The sequence below is a fragment of the Indicator indicator genome, chromosome 9 (genome assembly GCF_027791375.1).
Source record: "Indicator indicator isolate 239-I01 chromosome 9, UM_Iind_1.1, whole genome shotgun sequence".
Lineage (NCBI taxonomy): Eukaryota > Metazoa > Chordata > Aves > Piciformes > Indicatoridae > Indicator > Indicator indicator.
The window spans coordinates 34,335,593-34,356,372 of record NC_072018.1 but is presented as its reverse complement, the minus strand read 5'-3'; the positions used below and the strand labels follow the sequence as shown (position 1 = coordinate 34,356,372).

General features: G+C 53.7%; 2 protein-coding genes across 2 annotated transcripts in view; both read right to left on the bottom strand.

Annotated features, from left to right (window-relative positions):
- Nucleotides 1–12,943: 12,943 nt before the first annotated feature.
- Nucleotides 12,944–16,071, bottom strand: INSM1 (INSM transcriptional repressor 1). Its single transcript, XM_054383807.1, has 2 exons — nucleotides 16,038–16,071; nucleotides 12,944–14,289 (listed from the first exon to the last, which is right to left on the bottom strand). Exon 2 carries the CDS (start codon nucleotides 14,276–14,278, stop codon nucleotides 12,944–12,946), a length of 1,335 nt encoding a protein of 444 aa, XP_054239782.1. The 5' UTR covers nucleotides 14,279–14,289; nucleotides 16,038–16,071.
- Nucleotides 16,072–16,178: 107 nt separating this feature from the next.
- Nucleotides 16,179–20,780, bottom strand: part of CFAP61 (cilia and flagella associated protein 61) — a 108,470-nt gene continuing 103,868 nt past the window's right edge. The window contains 2 exon segments of the mRNA XM_054383385.1: nucleotides 16,179–16,400; nucleotides 19,053–19,143. Coding sequence (XP_054239360.1) covers nucleotides 16,179–16,400; nucleotides 19,053–19,143 — 313 coding nt within the window.

Here is a 20,780-nt window from a genome sequence, read left to right as displayed (position 1 = left end):
GCAATCTGTGAAATAAAGGTGCAGCCTGAAAATGCAACTTCTTCTTGAGTTGGCAATAGCTCTGTGCAATCACCAGGTTGTATTCTGCACACAGAGCTACTTCCAACTCACTCAGCCTGGAGTTCACCTTTGTGTTACAATTTAGAGCACTGTGACATGGATTAAAAATACCCTGCCCTGAGGGAGCTGATGAAATGATGCTCACAGCAGGAAGCACCCTGGGGATGAGTGGCAGCCCCAGAAGTAAGAGCAGGGCCAGGTTGCAGCATGCATGTGGCATATCCCTTGGAGCGCCGTTACCTCTCCGCATCATCGCTGCATCCTCACCTGTGCTCCTTCTGACACACGTCTACTGCTGCCTCCAGGCCTGTGGGGAGTAACTGAGGTGTGACTTAATGTTCTTCAACAACAAACCTCAAACACACATAGACACCTCCACAGCCACCCAGGTGCCTCAGCCTGTGAGTAAAATTCACAGACTGCAGGGGTTGGAAGGGACCCTCAAAGGCCATCTTGGGAGGCCACCTCCAACTAGATCAGGCTACCCAGGGTCACAGGTTCACATTGCTGGCTCATGTCCAGTTTCTCATCCACCAGCACCCCCAAGTCCTTTTCTGCAGGGCTGCTCTCTCATCTCACTGTCCCTCAGTTTGGATTGATATCGAGGATTGCCCCAACCCAAGTGCAGAATCTTCCACTGCCTTATTGCTCCTCATGAGATTCCCCTCAGTTCAGCTCAGCTCTCCAGCCTGTCTGGGTCCCTCTGGATGGCACACATCCTATCTTTCAGTCTTAATAACCACACCACTCAGCTTGCTATCACCTGCAGACGGGCTGAGGGTACCCTCAGTCTCACTATCTATAGCATTGGTGAAGGTATTGAACAGCACTGCTCCCAGTTCAGACCCTTGAGGGACACCACTTCATCATTCCTTAGGGTTTTTTTAAATCGGAGGCTAAGACATCTTCCAGGTGCCAAGGAGTTTTGTGGAAGCTCTCCACAAGAGATTAACTACGGAGGTGCTGCTCAGTGAGACACAGCAAACCCCCAGTTTCTAGAACACACACTTCAAAGAAGTATTTTTAAGTATTTTTGGAGTCATGCTGTGCTGGTAGCATTGGAGCTTTGGACAAGCAGGATTGGTGCGGGGTTGCTTTGGTGCCTGGCAGCGTGCAGCTGCAGGCGCTGCTGGTGCCAGCGTTGGTTTGGACGAGGGGCTGCATTGTGCCTGGCAGCTGCTGTGACTCGAGGACAGCCCTGGATCTGCTTTCTCTGACCTGCTGTGCCCGTTGTGTTTTGCAGGCTGCCTCACCAGCAGCACGAGCGCTGACCTGCCTGTCACCGTAGGGCTGGAGCTGGCGGAGCAGCCCTCGCCCTCGCTGCCCCGTGCCTCCAAGAGCAAAGTCTCCGGGAAGCTGCGGCGCTCCGCCAGCGCCCTCAGCAAGGCCTCCAGCTGAGCTGCTGCTGGAGCAGAGTCCCGGCCCAGGGGACCCCAGAGACCTTACCATGGATAAAGGATTGGCAGCCTCTGTGGAACTCGCCACTGGGCTGGGTGGGTGCTGAGGGGGCAGGGCCTGCTCTGATGCATGCAGCTGATGCATGCAGAGATGCAGACGTGGTCGGAGCTCCCCTGCGCTACCGTCGCACATTTCGCACGGCTGTGTCTGTCATACAGCCACCAAAGGCCACAGGAGCTCTGGCTGCTGCTGGCAGCACTTCTCCTCCCCCAGCACCTGTGCACAAGTGCTGCTGTCCCAGCAAGAGGGCACAAACCAGTACTGAAACCAGTTAGTGAATGGAACTCTAGAGCATTGCTTTTGGTCATTCCAGTTGACACTTGATGGTGTTAGGGCCTCTTGTCTGAATGGGGCTTTTCTTGGGCCGAGCCTTGTACAGATGTTCCCCTCCTCTGGGCCACAGGTGAATGCTGGAGCTGCTGCCCAGCCTTTGGTCAGCCTCTGCTCCCCTCCTGTGTCTGTGTCACCCAGCCCCAATTCTGTGCACGTAGCTAAGGAAGAGTACTCCCAAAAGAGGTCACTTACAGACATCCATGGGGGCACTGCCAGTTTCCTATGCACTAAAATCAGTTCCACCATGGTGTCTTGCTCAAGGGCCTATATCACTACCTAGTATCTAACACCCTGAAGCTGATGCTGCTGCAGCAGCTGCTGGGTTGTGCCCAGCCAGGCCCAGGCCTGAGGTGCCAGTTAGCAGCTGCTGTGCCAGTGGGGTCCAACCGTTCACCTCTCTGCACTGACTTCAGAGGGAAGCCCCTTCCTCTGCCCTGCCATTGGCCTCAGCATTGCCCTGCCTGGTGCACACAGTGGCTGTGGACTCCTGCTAGGAAAACAACCCCAAATTCCCTTCAGAAGAGCCAATGCCACATGACTAATTCTTGCCATGCTGTGAATCATGAGACAGGCACCTCCTAGGTAACCACCTCCCCTGTCACAACTTCAGGGCAATGGTCTGCAGCCTGACACCTCTTTAGCTGGAATAAAATCAATCTGAAGGCTTCTGAGGACATGCAGGATCCTCCTGGCCCTTTGGGTACTACACAGAGCTTGTACTTTGAGTAAGAAATGTAGTTCGGCCTATGTGGGTCATAGCTTTGTAGGGGCAATAACTTTTTAATGGCTAAAACCCCCTGTGTTAAAAAAAAATTGCAGAAGAAAGTCAGCCAGCCTGCAGCCCCTGGGTGTGAACCAGGCCAAGGGCAGAAATCCATCACTGCTCCACCCTGAAGGGCCTCACGAGACACTGACTGGGGCTGGGGCTGAGCTCCCATCCAGCCTGGGCTGTCCTGCCCCTCCTGGCAGTGGGGATGTAAGGTCAGTGCTCCCCTTTTTAGCATTGGTGGCTGATGTTTGACCACCAGTGTCTGCCCCAGCGCTGTGGCAGCCCCTCCAGCCCTCCTCACCTCTGGGTCCCCTCGTTGGGTTTGGTTTGGTTTGTTGCTTGGCACTGCAATGCACTCCTCTGAACTTCTCGTGGTTGGCTCTGAGGGTCACCATGGTTTTTGCACTCCCACTCCCGTGTTACTGTGACCATCCATCCGTCTGTCTGCCTGCTGGCAGCCAGCTCCGTCACATCCCTGCAGGGAATTCTGTTTCATGAACATTGCCACTGACACCAGGGCAGCTCCTGGTGGGTGATTTGGTCTGAGGTGCCCAGCCCAGGGTGCTGCCAGGCTGCCCAGAGTGGCACTGAGCATGACCCTGGCTGGTCCATAGGGGCGTGGATGACTCAGCATCCTGCTGAGAAGGAGCCTCCTTCACTAAGGGCTTTGCCTGCCAGTTCTGCCTCACATCTTGGGTTTGCTTTCTACTGATTTTGTGTTGGGAAAGGAAATGAGAAAATAAACCATGTGTTTTGATTTAATTTATTTGCAGGACTGGCTTAGGTGAGGCTGCCTTGTTCTTAGCACGTCAATGGTCTGAAATAATTTCATTCTCCTAAATAAAAGGAGACTTTTCTTGTTAGAGCAATACACACCTCGAATTCAGGGAAGAATTCAAACTCCAATGGAAATGGAATTTTCCTGATGTAAGAAAAAAACATAACTAAAAATAGTCCTTTGTAAAAACTTCAGCTGTGGTTTTGTACATGAACTGGATCACAAAACTCTTGTTAACCCCCACACCCAGCTCAGTAAATCTTGGCTCACCACAAAAGGAGCAATAAAAAGGTCCCTACCTGTGTGATACATGGGGAGTGGGTGGTGCTGCAGCTCTTTGCCCACCCAGTGATGCCAGCAGCTGGTCCCAACTGTCCCTAATCTGGGCTGCAGCTGTGGGATGTGATCCAAGCTGCCCAAGCGCTGTGGCTTCACAGATCTGAATCTCCACCTTGCATTCCCCACATTGTCTTCTCGGTTTGGGGGCCCAAGCCCCTCAGCCATGCTGGCTGCACCTCCCGGGTGCTCCCCTAGGGAGGGTGCTTCTCACTGTTCCAGCACTTCCCATTGCGCAGGGTGACAGGGGCTGGGCTGAAGAGGGCAGAAAAGGTTTGTCGGCCTGAATGCTGCCAAGCTACTCCTGAGAATTGCTTTTGTCTGTCTGAGGAATAGCTTCAGGCAAAGTCAGAGGATTTTAACCCCTTCTAAAGAATAAAAGTCAGTTGCAGACTTGTGCATGTCCTCAGCAGTGTGCCTTTGTCACTCTCCATAAGGACAGGATGCCACAGGTGTCTCAGCCCACGTGTCACAAGCACCTTACCTGGGTGGGACCATTCACACACCACCAGACTCAGCCTTCCTGGCAGGCTCAGCCCCACACGTTCCTGCAGGCTGCTCCTCTGCTATGTGCAGGTCCTGCTGGCCAGAATCCATGTCTCCTTCCTCGTCCCCCATCCCCTTGCTACAGACCATTCGTCTCTATTTTGGAGGGGTGGGGGAGGGTTCATCCCATTCCCTGACACATCCCCATTGCACTGACCCCACCTCAGCAGCCACTCCAGCTGGGTGGGAGCCACAGACCCCAGGTGACAGCAGTGTTCGCTGCAGCTGCCACTGACAGGCTGCTGGCAGTTTGTAACACCAATGAGAGGCCATCAGGAATCCCCAGAAGGCTTTGTTTCCACCCCAGCACTGCAGAAACATGCTGCTGTGGCACCCTGCTCCAAACCACGAGGTAGTCCCTTATGCCCTAGTGCTGAGCCACCTGCAGCAACATCAAACACAACCTTCCTAATGGTGAGTTTCTGCTCCATGGAAACAGCTCTGAAGAATGTGGGGAGTCCACTCTGACTGTGTTACATCAGGGGTGCTCACACCTTGTGCTGGGGGAATGTTAAGGGCTTACTAGGCAGCAGGAAAAGACAGCTGGTGACAGCTGGCCAAGAGATGGAGAGAGGGGATTCTGCCACTCTGCTCTGGTGAGACCTCACCTGGAGTACTGTGGCCAGCTCTGGGACCTCCAACACAAGAGGGACGTGGACCTGATGGAGCAGGTCCAGAGGAGGGCTACAGAGCTGACCAGAGGGATGGAGAACTTCTATGAAGACAGGCTGAAAGAATCGGGGCTGTTCATTCTTGAGAAGAGAAGGCTCTAGGGAGACCTTAGAGCTACATTTCATTATCTGAAGGGGACCTACAGGAAGGCTGGGGAAGGACTGTTTAGAAGGGCTTGAAGTGATGGGATGAGGGGCAATGGTTTGAAACCGGAGAAGGGGAGATTTAGGTTGGACATCAGGAGGAAGCTCTTTACAGTGAGAGTGGTAAAATACTGAGAGGAAAGAGGGAAAGGAGGGGAAGGGAAGAAAAGAAAAAATACTTTCAAAAGATTAAAAAGGGGGAGGGGGAAAGGAAGGAAAAAAGGAAAAGGATAAGGAAAAAGAGAAAGATACATGTATATAATAAATATAATTGGCATAATCGATGACCTATTATGCATATAATGTGATATACATTCTATAATGTGCAGTGTATTACACATGCAGTATAGAATATATTGCCTATTATTTATACATTAACATTTGCTTAAGAATAATATTTCTTCTGTCCTTATTAACTTGCTCAAAGCACAGCTGGTGGGTTCTGTACACACCTGGTGCCACCCTAGCTACAGGTACCCAGGCCTATAGAAACCATGAGACTGTGCTTAACATCTGTGTACTACACTGTTCTGCAAAAACCTCTGTAAGAAAATTATAGTCAAATAAAATCACCTCAGCAGTGGATGGATAATAGCTACAGTAGACTGCAGGATACTATAGATTGTATAATGCAGCTGTGATATACAACAGGCAATAGTCAATGCACTGTGTATAGAACAACGTGGGATACTAGAGAGCACAGATGATGTTGTTCTGTCCCCCCTCACAAGCTTAATAAATCTGAGTCACAACAAAAAGCTCTTCAAGGAGCAATAAAAAGGCACCTAGCTGGCTGCCAAGGTCATCAGTGTTCCACAGGACACTATGATGTTGTTACATGAATGGCAATGGTCTGTCAAGGATGATGTAGAGTCATAGATTCATAGAATCATAAATTCAAAGCATGGTCTGGGTTGGAAAGGACCTTAAAGATCATCTAGTTCCACTCTCCCTTCCATGGGCAGGAACATCTTCCACTAGCTCTGGTTGCTCAAGGCCTCATCCAACCTGCCCTTGAACACCTCCAAGGAGGAAGCATTCACAACCTCCCTGGGCAACCTGTTCCAGTGTCTCACCACCCTCACCGGAAAGAATTTCTTCCTCATCTCCAGTCTCAATCTGCCCTCCTCAAGCTTCAATCCATTCCCTCTCATCCTGTCACAACCAACCCTTGTCAGAAGACCCTCCCCAGCCTTCTTGTAGACCCCCTTCAGATACCGAAGGCTGCTCTAAGGTCTCCCTGCATCTTTCTCTTTTCCAGCCTGGACAGCCCCAACTCCCTCAGCCTGTCCCCATAGGGGAGGTTCTCCAGCCCTCTGATCATCTTCATGGCCTCCTCTGGACCTGCTCCATGTCCTTCTTTTGCTGGGGGCAGCAGAACTGGACACAGTACTGCAGGTGGGGTCTCACCAGAGCAGAGCAGAGGGGCAGAATCCCTTCCCTCATCCTGCTGGCACAACATTATGTACTGTATAGAACACATTGCAAGATGCATTCTAGAATAGGCAAGGTACACATGATAATATCCCTGCTCTATAATACTCTACATAGCTATTACATCATTATATCAGCTATTATAAGTTTATTATATCTCATTATATTAAATACAATGATATATAATAAATATTATATGATCTACATGGATGTATTCTGTGCTTACAGAATTACATGCTGTGCTCCACATATCATTAATTAAACTTCTATAGATAATCTCTTTATGATGGAAAAGGAATATATATATATTTAAGGTAGAATTATCATTATACAGCACAAAGTCTGTATTTCATGTCTGTGTGTGCCTACAAATATTCCCAGTCAGTATCCCATGTATGGCTTCTTCCTCAGTTTTCTCTTGCAACTGTATTTGCAGTGGATGGAATTTACATATGAAATCCAGGAAAATTAGCAAATAAACAGCTACCTCTGTTCCTCACCCTGATAACTAAACCCTCCACTGCTACACAACTGAAGCTGAAGTCATCCTGCAGCCACCCAAACCCTGTCAGAGGTCAGGAGCCTGGTGCAGCATAGGAAGTGTCACAAACTGAGTGTTAGGTTGGAAGGGACCCCAAGGATCACCTGGTCCAGCCTTGCTAGCTGATAGTGTAGTTGAAATGAGGTGGCCCAGCAGCCTGTCAAGCTGAGGCTTAAAACTGAGCAATGGAGTGAAATCCACTGCTTCCTTGGGAGATGATTTCAATCTCTACCTGTTCTCATGGAGAAACATTTTCTTCTGGACTCCAAAGGGAATCTCACAGGCAGTAACTTGTACCCCTTGCCCCTTGTCTTTTCCATGTGACTCCTTGTAAAAGGAGAGTCTCCTTCCTCCTGGTAGCCACCCCTTATGTACTGGTCCATGGTAAGGAGGTCTCCCCTAAGCCTTCTCTTGTCAAGTCTGAACAAACCCAGTGTTCTCACCTTTCCTCACATGCAGGGCTTCCAGTCCTCTCTGGTCATTCTCTTCACCTTCTGTACATCAGCTCCCCCAGTGTATATGGAAAAGGTTTTTAAAATGAAGGTTTTTAGGTTAAAAAAATCCCCTCTAAAGTGGCAGCATTCCTCTGGCTCTGGGCGAGGCATGTTGGGGCCCAAGAGACAAGGCAGGAACCAGCTGGGCTTTGTGCTCCCTGGCCTTTGAAGCCCGAGGAGTTTATTATTATTTGTTAATAGTGCTGCTTTTCCACAGGACAGGAGGTGTCACTGGGGCTGCCTGCTAGCAGCAGCAGCCAAGTTACCGTAACAGGAGGATGGCTTCCAAGAAGTGTCCCAGCGCTGAGTCTCCTCTGTGCCCACGACGCTGCCACAGCTGTGCCGGTGCCCTGCCACCATGCACACTGCTGCCTGGTTTCAGTCCCTTCCTGCCTGTGCTGGGGTAAGAACAGCAAAGTCAGGAGCTGGGGAGGGAGTATCACTGGGATCACAGAAATCACAGAAACATTCAGGTTGGAAAAGACCCTCGGGATCACCAAGTCCAACCAAAAACCTTACTCTACAAGGTTCACCCCTAAGCCATATCCCCAAGCACCACATCCAAACCACCTTTAAACACATGCAGGACTGGGGACTCCACCACCTTCCTGGGCAGCACATTCCAATGCCTGACCACTCTTGCTGGGAAAAACTTCTTCCTAATGTCCTAATGTCTAAACCTACCGAATCATAGCTTGAGGCCATTCCCTCTTGTTCTAGCACTCATCACCCGTGAGAAGAGACCAACACCAACCTCTCCACAATGTCCTTTCAGGTAGTTGTAGACAGCAATGAGGTCTCCCCTTAGCCTCCTCTTTTCCGAACTAACTGTCCCCAGCTCCCTCAGTCATTCCTCATAAGATTTATTCTCCAGGCTTTTCCCCAGCTCCCTTGCCCTCTGCACTAGTTCCAGTACCTCCACATCTCTCTTGTATTGAGGTGCCCAAAACTGGACACAATACTCGAGGTGTGGCCTCACCAGCACCGAGTACAAGGGGACAAGCACCTCCCTACTCCTGCTGGATGTTTGTGCCTTGGCTAGGCACTGTGGATCTTTGGAGCTGTGAGTTTAGGTGAAAGAAGATGTATTTTCACACAAACCCTGCCAGTGTCCTGCACTGGAGCTGTTATCTGTAGGACAGCCCCAGGAGATGAAAGGCCACACTTGGCCTGTCCACCTCTCCAATTAACAGATCATAAATGTCTCCATGAAGCAGACCTTTGTAATGGGGATTGTCACCTAAATTCAGTGAAAACTCTCTAAATCCATAATGAGGTCGTTAATCTGCATGGAAGGGTTTGAGCTGCTGAATGCAAGGTGCAGCCCTGGCACCACCATCCTTCACTTGGGTGCCCAACTCGCTGCATCATGCAGCTGGCCTGAAACACCCACAAGGACCCAGCACCCTTGCAGGTGGGTGACAGGATAGGAGGAGTGTCAGCACGGCCAGCCCACATCACCCTGTGGCACACTGTCACCACACCTCATCCTGTGGCACCATGTGGCACTGGGCAGGCTGGGCAGATGTGCCTGCAGTTCCATGAGCTGTTTTCCAATTCACCAGCTCACTACCAAGCAATGTGGGTGACTGACCAGGTTGGCATGTGGAAGAGATCTGAAATCCATGCAAAGCCCCTGCCCCCAGCCCATTCCTGGGCTTGCCCAGGCCCCTGGGATGTCTCCCACCCTCTTGCCCAGGATGCAAACCCAAAGGTGCTGGGCACAGCCAATCTCCTGAAGCTTTGGGTGTGCCTACAGCAGTTCCTCCGAGGGAGGCAGTTGATGGAGGCAGCCAGCAGACTGATGGCTGAGAGTGGCAGGTTGTTGATACCAAAATTGCTAAAAAAATGACACAAGAGAAGTAGAGAAATGGCACCACAGAGACTATTCCTCTGCTGGCAGCAACACTGCCAAAGGAAAAGCTCTTCCCGGCTTCCTGCTCGCTCTCTGCCCACACTGGTGTTCAATCTGCATCTTTGAGGACCCTGAAGGTCCCTGCAGCCTGTAATTAATCTCCCTGGTTCCTTTCAGTTTGCAAACAACCTCTTCCAAACCATGTGTTCAGCTCTTTGTGTGCTCGGAGGAAAGGAAGGCTCTGGCAGTTCACAAACTGGGCAGACATCTCTGCCCATGTGCCCAGGGAGTGAGTGAGCCACCTCCGTACCTGCACACCAACTGCCACCAAGAACCGCAGCTCGCGTCACGTTTGGGGCAGGATCAGCACTTTCCATGGTGCCCAGACCTGTTCCTGCTGGATGCACTGAGAGGCATCAGCAAATTGATTTGTTAGCTGACAGCAGGAGGCTTTGTTTGCACAGCCCTGGCCTGCCGGATGGCGAGAGCGTGGCACCGAGACCGCAGCACCTGCACTCCCAGAAGCTGCTGGGTGAGCTCTGACTTTGGCCACATCATCACCTTTCAGCACAACCACCAGGCTAAATGTGAGCTTGAGGGTCTCATGGACAAGGAGGCAAAGGGAGCCAGGTTGAGGTCCAAATTTCAGTCAGGGTGGTGGGAGCAGCTCCACGCTGGAGCAAGTTGGTGAGGAGTGGGGACAGAGCCCTCCTCAAAATACCACCCAAAGGATGCCTGCCATGAGCAGCCGTGGTGACATGGTGCCCCTTGCTGCCTGAGCCACAAGAGATACGAAATGGGGATGCTGAGCTGGTGTCTCACAAAGCTCAGCAGCAGTGCAGCCGATGGAAGGAGCGGTGCAGCCAGCATGGCCCCACAACTCTCTGCCAAGGATGCTACAGTGCATGAAGCGATGTCAAAATCAGTTGTTTGTGAACAGAGCCCAGTTTCCAAAGCACTCCAGTGTCACCCCTCCTTACTCCCCCACAAAACACAAGCCCCCACTAACAACACTTTTCCCTGCTAGCAATGTTCCCATGATCAGGAAACGCTGAGGCGTGGGTGCTCATGGCCATCACAACAGTTCCCTGAGCTTAGGGAATTCTTCTGAGCCCAACAGACTTTATCTGACTCCCAAGAGGACAGGCATGACTTTACTTGACTAGTGGGAAATTGATAGTGGCATGAAGCAGCTGTGCCACAGGCTCAGAGCAAATACTTCAGCAGGGACACTGCCACGGGGGTGTGGATGGAGCCTCTCTGAGGGATGGGCACCTGGCCTGCCTGGCACACAGGCAGCTGTGACACACTGGGCTGTGACAGCCCAGCACTTGGGGCTTTCCAAGGCCAGGGAAGGCAGGAAGAGCAAACCCACACCTTTCTTCCCAAGCATGTTTTGTTGCCTGCATCTCTCAGTCTGTGGAGGCCATGTTCTCAGTGTATCAGTTTACAGCTAAAACCACAGCTTCACCTAGACCTGAAGGCAGTCCCATGATAACCAAGCTGGTTTCCTAGCTTCGATCAAGGCAGAAGGAGCACACTGGCTCTGGTGCTTTTTCAGCCTGACTGAACAAGGAGGGGAAAAAACCCCACAACCTTTCTGTAAAAAGATTTTCTGTCTAGAAGCTTTGCTCTACCAAAATACACTCAGACATTTCCTTCTTCAGAAGGTCACCTGCCATGACAAAGCAGCAGCATCTCAGACCAGAGCCTTTGGGTGAGTGAACTTGGCAAAAACAGGCTGGAAACCTTCTTCCCATGAGCTAAAGCCTCAAAGTCATTATAGTCCTGGAGACAAAGTATGACAAACACCCAAGACAAGACCTCTCAGCCCAGCCTCAGCCCTTAGCACACCAGAATGTGACCAGATGCTTGTGTCCACGGTTGCCAAGCAGATCTGCATGTCATGAGGTAGCTTCTCCTGCTGGCAAAGGGAGTGATCACTACTGCAACACCTGAGAGAGGGGTTTCACTGACCCCTTACATCTTCCCCCTCACACTGATTTTTGCTAAGGAAATTAAGAAACAACTTATTGCCCAACCCCATGTAATCCCACACATTGGTGTCTTCTCACCTTCCTAGGAGGAGTCCTGGCACATCTGGCTTGCCAAAAACCCTGTGGGTATTATGAGGATGCTGCAGAAATCCCTCTACAGAAGAGAGTGGGACCAGGCAGGATCAGGCCCCAGCCTTGAGAGGAATCACATCAAAGCTTGGCCTTCCTTGCATCAGCCTCCATAGCTCAGTGAGAGCTGGGTGCAGCCTCCCCACAAAGCTCCTTAACCCCACACCTCAGCAATCCAAGCACCAGGAGAAGCCACCCATGCAAACAGCAAATCCTCTCACAGGCAAGGATTCCCATTCTCCACTTTTCCTTCAGAGATGGTCCCCCTTCCATGGTGCTTCCTAGCAGCAGAACACAGGGGCACTCTGTGCAGTCCATGGGCAGGGCTCAGGCTCCAGCCTAGAGCTGCTGCCCACAACATGCGGCAGCGCCACAACCTTCCCCCTGGGCTGGGCACACCTCACACCCTGCTCTTCTCTCTCCTGCTTTTAATTCCTTTTTAATTAATCTCATCAAAAGGTGCGGAGCAGGCTGGTGCCTAGCAGGGAATCCTGCCAGCTGAAGCCCAGAGTCTGGCCTCAGTTCTTCCCAGAGCACCCTCCTGGGACCAGGCAGCAGGGAGAAAGCAGGAGGGGCACACATGAATTTGAAAATATTTTATTTGAATAGTAAATAATTATACAGTTGAAACAGTTCTATCGAAGCACTCTATAAATAGCTAACAGTTAAGAAAATAATGTGTGTAGAAAAAGAGATTGCATCTAAAAGTAAGAGCTGTCAGCTGCACAGGATAAAATGGTTAAGACCGTGAGTTATTCTAGGTATAAAAGTTAAAACCTTTTTTAGCAGATCCCTTGAGAAAAAAAGATCTTCTAAAAATGCACAGTGAAATGGCAGGCAAGGGAGACAAAAATAAAAAAAAAAAAAAAAGAAAAAGCACTTTAGAGTATCTGCAATCAAATAATATCAATCTTCATAATTAATATAAATAAATAACGAATAAATAACATAATTACTCAAACCAACATATACAGATAGTCAACTCATGAGCTAACCTCAGGAAGGGCAAACCAAACAGAAACAGAGAGTTGGCATGTCACGGTTAAGGCAGTTTCTACAGCAATTTCTGGAGACCATCAACAGCAGAGTCAAGGCATTTGTGGCTATACTAAGGGAAAGTCTCGTTTCTCCTCAAGCGGTTTGATCTGTTCACAATTAGAAAAACCGAGACGAACGACAAAAAAAAAACAAAAAAAAAAAAAAGAAGAAAAAAAAAAAGAAAAAGCCGACAACGAAAAGAAACGAAAAGACCCCGGAAAGGTAAATGTAAAGCCAGATTCCAGCAGTTCACAAGCCGTATTAAAGCTAATCGTGTGGCGAGTCCGAAGCGCAGCCTGCGGGACGGGCTCAGCGGCGGCCCCGGGAGCGGCCCCGGTTCCCGGGAAGGCACGGGCGGCTCTAGCAGGCGGGACGCAGCGGCACCTGGAGCAGGATGACCTGCCTGTTCTCGGAGGGGTGGCACTTGTTGATGTGCCGGGTGAGGCCGGGCGAACTGTAGAAGGTGGCCGGGCAGTACTTGCAGGGGAAGACCTGGGCGGCGTGCAGGAGGCGGAGGTGCCGCTCCTGACTACTCTTGCTGGGGAAGGTCTCCCCGCAGACCGGGCACAAGCGGCACTCGGCGGGGGGCGGCGCGGGCGGCTCCTCGGCGGCGGGCTCGGGTGCCGGTGCGGGCCCCGGTGCGGGTGCCGGGTGCCCCAGCAGGTGCTTGCGCAGGTAGGCCTGCCGGCGGAATCGCTTGGCGCAGCGGGGGCACTCGAAGAGCCCCTCCTCGGAGCCGGCCTCCGAGGCGCCTCCGGGGCTCGGCGTGTCCCGCTCGCTGCCGCTCCCGCCCGCCTCCTTCGGCGGCTCCTCCGCCGGCGCCCTGCCCGCCTCGGGACCGCTTTTGGCGGCAGGCGGGCGCGGCTTGTGCCAGCGGCGGTGGGAGGCGAGGTTAGCGGGGCAGGAGAAGACCTTGTCGCACTCGGGGCAGCGGTACTCCACCCGGACGATGCGGGAGCAGCGGTGCTGCGCCAGCGCGAAGGGGTCCCCGTACTCCTCCTTGCAGAGCTGGCAGATGAACTCGCCGAGCGGGCGGGCGCAGCCGCCCCGCGCCTTAGCCGGCGTCTCCACCGGGCCCTCCTTGATGCGCAGCCCCAGCACCGGCGACGTGGTCACCTCGTCCTCGAAGGTTAGCTTGCGGATCGCCTTCGCCTTCTTGCCCGACGGAGCCTTTTGCCTCCCGGGCTCCGCGGAAGCCGGTGGGCGCTTGGCAGGTTGAGGGCGACCGGAGACGGGCGGCGCCGCCGCGGCGGGCGGCGCGGGAGCTCCGCCGGCACCAGGGCCTGCAGTAGTACCGGCGGCGACGTGGCCGGCGGGCGGTTCAGCGTGGCCGGCGGCGGCAGCCCAGAGCTTGAGCTCAGCCGGCGCGAAGAGGAGCGGGTCCATGGTGCCGGGCACGGCCGGGGCAGGAAAAGACTCGGCAGAGACGGGGGAACCCAGGCTGAAGCCTCGCTCCAGATACTTGTCCCTACTGACGGGCCGCGTGGGGCTGTACAGCGCCTGCACGGCGGCATCGGGCGTCCCGAACGGCACCGGCGGCGAGTCCCGCGGCGGCGGGGCGGCAGGACAGACAGGCGGCGGGGCACCGCCGGCAGGCAGCGGCGGGCCGGCAGCAGCGGCCTCGCGGCAGCAGCGCGCACGGTACGAGACAGGGGTGGGCCGCCGGCTGCGCTTCACCAGGAAGCCGCGAGGCATCTTCGCGCCGGCTCCGGGCCGGCAGCGGCCGCGGCGCACGCTGATCGCTGCGATGCGCTCTGCCCTGCCCATCGCGCCGCCACCGCCGCCTTTAAGCGGCCCGGGGCCATTGTTCAGGCCGGCGGCGGCGGGCCGGGCCAATCAGCGGCGGCGCGGCGGGCGGCGGCGGGCGGGGCGGGTGCACCTGAGCCCGCGCGGCCCCCGCCCGCGGCACACGCCCGGCCCCGCCCCCGCCCGGCCCGGCACGCGCGCGCCTTTGTGTGCCGCCCCGGGGCCGCTGCCCCGCCTCGACCGTGCCGGGACCGGCGGGGGCTGGGGCCGCGCAGCCCGGCGGCGACAGGGACCGGCGGCAGCTGTCCGCGGAGCTGTCCCCGCCGCTGTGTGAAGCCGGGACGAGGGCTCTGTCCCCGCGAAGTCCGGCACGGCGGGCAGGCTGTGGGTGGGGGCAGGCCAGCACCGGGAGCTCGGGGAGAAAGAAACTTGGCGCAGGAGGAGGAAAAAGTCGCTTGTACGGCGGGTACCGGGAGAGTGGGGCTTGGTGGAAAAGGCTGCCCACCGGGAGGGGCGGCCCGTAGGTGCGGCGGATGGGTTCTGTCCGCCGCCTGCATCAGGTGCTAAACGAAAAGTCTAACCAAGCCGGGAAGAACAACCAACGGGCCTGCGGAGGCGGCACAAGCCGTGCCCGCTAACATCGTGAGGGACGTAAACCCCCCGGTACCGAACGGCACCGCGGCCGATCCGATGGGGCCGTGACCGGGCAGCGCCGCAGCCCTCTCCCCGCGAACCGGCAGATCCCACCGGCGGTAACCTGTTACGCGGTGCCGGAGCACCTCATGTCGCTCAGCCGCTCTTCCCGCTTTCCCCGGGCAGCCCTGGGCCGGCCTCACTCCGCAGCAGCAGTGGCACGGCTCCCGAATGTGTCCGTCCCAAATCGTTTGCGTTCGGTGCAAGGCGACGCAGCTGACATGCGGGGACACCCCTCTCTCCCCATCCATCTCCCGCACGCCACAGCGGGGTGTAAAAGCAAACACCCTGAGCTCCGGCGCAGCGGACGGGCACGCGTAGGATGCTCCCGACACGCTGCCCGCGCTGTGTTTGCGGGTCCCGGGGGAAGTCAGATCCCGCTCCCAGCTGCATGAGATGCCAAGTCCCCGGCAGCAGGTGCAGCCTCTGTGGACCGATCCCTGGGCCCCTTAACCCTTTGTCCGCGACCGGGCCCACGCGGGGATTGCGCGGGGCGCTCCGCGCCGCGGTCGGCAGGAGCAGGGGCGGGCGGCCGGACCGCGCTACTCGGCGCGTCGCAGGTGGTGGCAGGGCGCGGGGGGGTGGCGGGGCTGTCCCCTGCTGCGAGCAGCCGGCCGGCCCCGGGAGTGCGACCTCCCCCCCTCGTCGCGGGTCCCTTTGTGGGGGGCGGCGGGGCACGCGGGCGGCACGCGAGCGAGCGGCGGCACCCCCGGAGTCGCGCCCCCCCGCCCGCCGCCTTTGTGCGCCTCATTAGCATAAAGCTGCGCGACCCTCCCGGCGGGCGGCACAAAGGGCTCGGAGAAACCGGGCCGGGCGGGGGGAGCGCCCCGCACCGGGGGTCACCGAGAGCCCGGACACTCTTGCCGCCGGTCCGGACGGACCGGGCGAGCCGGGTCCTGCGGAGGAGTAGGGCCAATGCTGTGTGTTCGCCCTGTCCGTGTTATTCCCCCCGCCATCCCGCCTGGTGGGGACAGGCGTTCGGCGGGGCGGGGCGGCCCGCTGCGCATTAGCATACAGCTGCGGGCCCGCCGGGCACGCGCCGCTGCCCCCCCGCCGGGGCTGCACACCGAGAGCCGGGCCCCCTTCCTCCACCGGGGCTGCACACCGAGTACTCCCTTCCCCCGACGAGGCCCTCCCTTTACCGTCGGCGCGGCTTTTATGCAAGCGTGCTGCCGCTGTCCTGCGGACCCGGCGCTGCCGTCTCACCTGCTGCGGGCGAGGGTCCGGTGGCGGCGGTCTCTACCGGGGTGTACATGGGCAGGTGGTAGCGATGGCGGCGCAGGTAGCGAAGGATGGGGTCCCGCAGCTGCGGAGGGCAGGGACTCTGCTCTGTGAGGTCCTCTGGGGTCGACTTGGCGGCAGTGGGCAGTCCGGCAACCTGCAAAGGCACAGCCGTCAGAAGGGCACCCCGGGAAGCGCACTCACACGGGATCACGTCCCCGAGTCATTAAGTGTGGCGGTGGGGACCGAAAACGGCGTGAAAACGTATCGAGGGTGACACGCAGGGAGGGGAGAGGGCACGGAGCAGAACTGGCACGCAGCGGCACCCCTGGCCCGGGCCCACAGCACTCCCTGGAAGGCATCAGCTGGCTGCCCGGTGAACCGGCTCTTCCCCTGAGATCATGGTGGCAGTGCCAGCCCTGCTTGGTTGTTTATTCCCCTGGAATGACCCTCATGGTAGGTCTGCATAGAGCTGACCCAATGACTCTGTGTGCAAGAGCCCATGGACATGCCTGACCTCCTGGACATGGCCCTGGCCGCTCGCTCACCGGAGGAAATTTCCCTCAGTGCCTCGTTTACTGGTTGCTTCCAAGTGACTTCCAGAAGCAAGCCCAGCTGCTATTCAAGAACCAGCCCATTATTTCCCATCGAGGACGAGTGCCGTTTCTAGACAGTCGCCGTACACATGTGCCCTCGGCTTGCTGTGGCACTCCAACAGCTGATGTAGGTGCAAAAGCCCAGCCCTGCCATCTGCATGTTTGCATCGCTGGAGCCCTGCATGTCGCAATAAACACAATGTTTGTGATCCTGCCGAGGGGTAAACATCGCCAGTGCCATTGCCTGCTTCCAGCCACAGGCAGCAGCAGCTCCTGCCAGAGCCAGGCATACAGCAAGCACAGCACTGGGGTGCAGTTTGAAAACATACACACACATACAAGCACACACACACACGCATGCGCGCCTAGTCCCCATCCCAGCAATAACTGGCTTTTCTGTGTGTATTTCCTTACTGCTAGTGAACATTTCCATAAATATTATCCCTAGAGGCAGGAGACCCATCTCCAGTTTCTGTGGAAAGTGTCATGTCTGACTTCTGTGTATTTACACTCGACGTTCTTAAATATCCCTTTCAAAGGTGTCTTTTCCCCTCCTTTTGACATGTCCTTACTAGCTAAAGAGAGCTGGAGCATGAGCAACAGAATGCAAAAGCAGTATCTGTTGCTCCATAGTGAAAGACACCCAGTCCTGAGCCAAATGCAGTAGATCTGTTGCTCCATAGAAAAAATACACCCACTCCTGAGGCATTTAAGATATATTCCCTAAATGTATGGTATCTACCTGTTGGCCTAGAAGGACCACCCAAGGACAAGAAAAAATTTGACATATAGTAAATATGATTAAAATCACACTGAAGAAACTTCATGTAATAAGACAAAGTAAAGCCAGATTTGTGTTCAGCTGCAGATACAGTCAGCTGTGTTCATGTAAGCAGTTCTGACTCACAGAGGTGCTTTCAGTCCCCTCAGACTATTTTTTGTGTGGCAGGATGACTGCAACAAGACAAGGGTAAGGCAAGTGAGTCTTTTCATTTGTAGGACACCAATTCCCCTTTTCTCTAAAGTTGTTCCCACTTATAGCACATGAAATGTGCTTGAATGATGGCAAGAAAAACACTTCTCATCAGGCCTCCCATTCAGCGCAGGATTTCATTTTGTGCTCTTTCATAGCTGTCTTCCAAGAGAATCTCAAATAAACCTGCACTGAGGCACTTTCTGTATCGTGACAATAGAAGGAAAATTGCACCTGGCCCTTCTGGGAGGAGGCTGGGTCCGGCGTGCGGGTGGCTACAGCCGTGACATGCGGCAGCACACCAGCCTGGGCCACCAAAACAGGTGGGCTACAGCCTATGCAGTGTCCCTTCCTTTTGTCACCCTGTCCCCATTTCCCCTTGATTCCGTCTGTTTGCTCTCAGCCGAAAGCTTGGTGAGCACACACTTTAAAGTACGGCTGTGGCATGGGATGCCACTGAGCTGAACAAAAGCAAAATCTGCATGAGGAGAGAGAGGCTGAATCTGTCCCAAGCAGTGGGCTGCAAGTATCATGATCCAGACTGCAAATCATGTTTGACATGAGTCAGAAATTCATCAGGGAAGGGGGAGGCAGTTCTTGGGGTTGTTAAAAAAGCCTGCTACAGTTAACAGTTCCCAGGCTGCAGTGGGATTTGGAGGCAAAGTTAAGGGCTGCTGAGACTTCATGCCTCCATCTACTGTACTGAGGCCAAAGCTGTAAATAGCATTAGCAAACATTTTAATTTCATCCTTAGTCAGGAAATCCATTTATGACTGAAAAAGCCATTTGCTTTCACTCTTTCAGCTACAAAAGCTGTTCCCTCTGGGTAGATGTTGAAAAATGTCCTTTTCATAGGCTCAGCTGAGATGGGTTTAGGATGGCCAGTAGTGTATTTGTGTTAGGAAACGTTAATTTAAAAAGGGGATAGCTGAACAAATAAGCCTCCAGATTCTGCTAGGCAGATGTACTAAACTGCATGTGTAAAGCAAAAATGCTGTGAAGGAAAGCAAGGTAAAGTTCTACTGGCAAATATGAAAACGTGCCCAAATAACAGAGCTGAACAATGTGCTGTCCTTGGTGAACTCCTCCCTGTGAGGACTAGGATCTGCTCAGGTTTCCCAGAGGAAATAGCTAAACAGAAAGGTAAGGCTTCAGGAGAAAGATGGGAGAAGAAACCGAAGTGAGCAACACTAACAAATTGCCTAAATAATAAAATGCAGCCACCAGTCATTTCTCTTACCTGTTCCAACACCAGGATTTGGCGCAGTTCCTTCTTGAGATCAATAAACCGATCGTGATAGATGGCCATGGACCAAGGTTCCCTGAAGTAGCTGGTTAAAAAAGAAGAAATTTAGTTATCTTGTGAACCTCTCATTAACCACTAATAAAGTATTTACCTGCTTTTTTGCCTTTATAAATTACAGTTCTGGACCCATCGTGATCGTTTGTTCATAAAATGCCTCCTGTAACAGCATGGTCAATCAATTCTTTTAATGGATGTTCCTGATGTACAGCCAGCTTCAGTAATTACATTTAAAGTGGCTTAATTCAGAGCTGTGGCAAGACCCAGTGAAGAATCCTGATTTTATCAGAATTTAAAAGCCTGAAGACCTGTAAAGAACGGTGTCTCCATTATCTGTCCTCATTTGAGAAAAGCAGATTGCAGGATTAACTGAACCGCTGCATAAACAAATTAAATTTGTGTAGACAATGACACAAATGTTGTTCATCATTAAGGTTTCTGGATTAATACAGGCCAGAAAAACAGGCCACCATGGTGTTGCAATATGTTCTTTGCATCAGTTCACTGCAGCTAAATTCAACCCTTTCTAGGAGCGTTTGCTCTGCTAACTTTTTCTTTCAGTGACAATGTTTGTGACAGCATTCTGGGGAAAAAAAATGAAAGGTAAAAGGATGGAGAAGACAGAACTTGATGCAGAACCTCCAGGTTGTAAATGGAACTGGAGGCAGCTGGATTACAGAGCTGTGATTGATTTCTCTTTCCTCTATGAGGAAAAATAATTTCTCTAGCTCCAGTGACATGCCCCCCTGTGTGTAATTCTTGTTAACGCTAACTGGAGTCAGGAGGTGCAGCACATTCATCCCAGCAAGGGTTGAACAAATGTCAGCAGGGTCACCCAGGAAGCTTTAAGATGGGTGCATGTGTGTGGCTGCGACCAAGGCACAGCAGCAGCATGCTTGGCACTGCTGCCAGGAGTCAGTTGTGTGGTCTTTAAAGGAACATCTGGAGAGAGCAACTTAGAAGGCACTACAGTGGTTTAATAATTCTGACAGATCAGGCTACAGCAAACTGGTGTGCAGGTTCCTTTTTGCAGGAGATTGTGTTTTCCTTCCTGTCAAATGTCAGGATTTCCTCCTCCCACTCTCAACAGACCTCCAGCTCTCACTGATGCTCTGATGTTCTGCACAATTAAAACTAGTGTGGACCTGGTGGGACTTGGCCGAGCTTTTACACACTCATCCCGTCATGAGCTCTCTTCTCTGTGTCCGTTCATCTCATGGATTCACAGACTGCACTGGGCTGGAAGGGACCCTCAAAGATCATCTTATCCAAACCCCCCGCAGTCATCACAGACACCTCCAACTAGATCAGGCTGCCCAGGGCCATGTCAAGTCTGATCTTGAATGTCTCCAGGGATGGGGCCTCAACCACATCCCTGGGCAACCTGTTCCAATATTTCACCACTCTCATGGTAAAGAACTTCCTCCTGATGTCCAATCTAAATCTCCCCTGCTCCATTGCCCCTCATCCTATCACTAAATAGTCCTTCCTCAGCCTTCCTGTAGGTCCCTTCAGATGCTGAAATGTGGTTATAAGGTCTCCCCAGAGCCTTTTCCAGGCTGAACAGCTCCAACTCTTTCAGCCTGCCTTCATAGAGGTTCTCTAGCCCTCTGATCATCTTTCTGGCCTCCTGTGGACCCATTTCAGCAAGTCTGCATTGCTCAT

What these genes read in the sequence shown, in the direction of transcription:
- INSM1 (XM_054383807.1), bottom strand. Translation starts at nt 14,278, where the DNA reads ATGCCTCGCGGCTTCCTGGTGAAGCGCAGCCGGCGGCCCACCCCTGTC.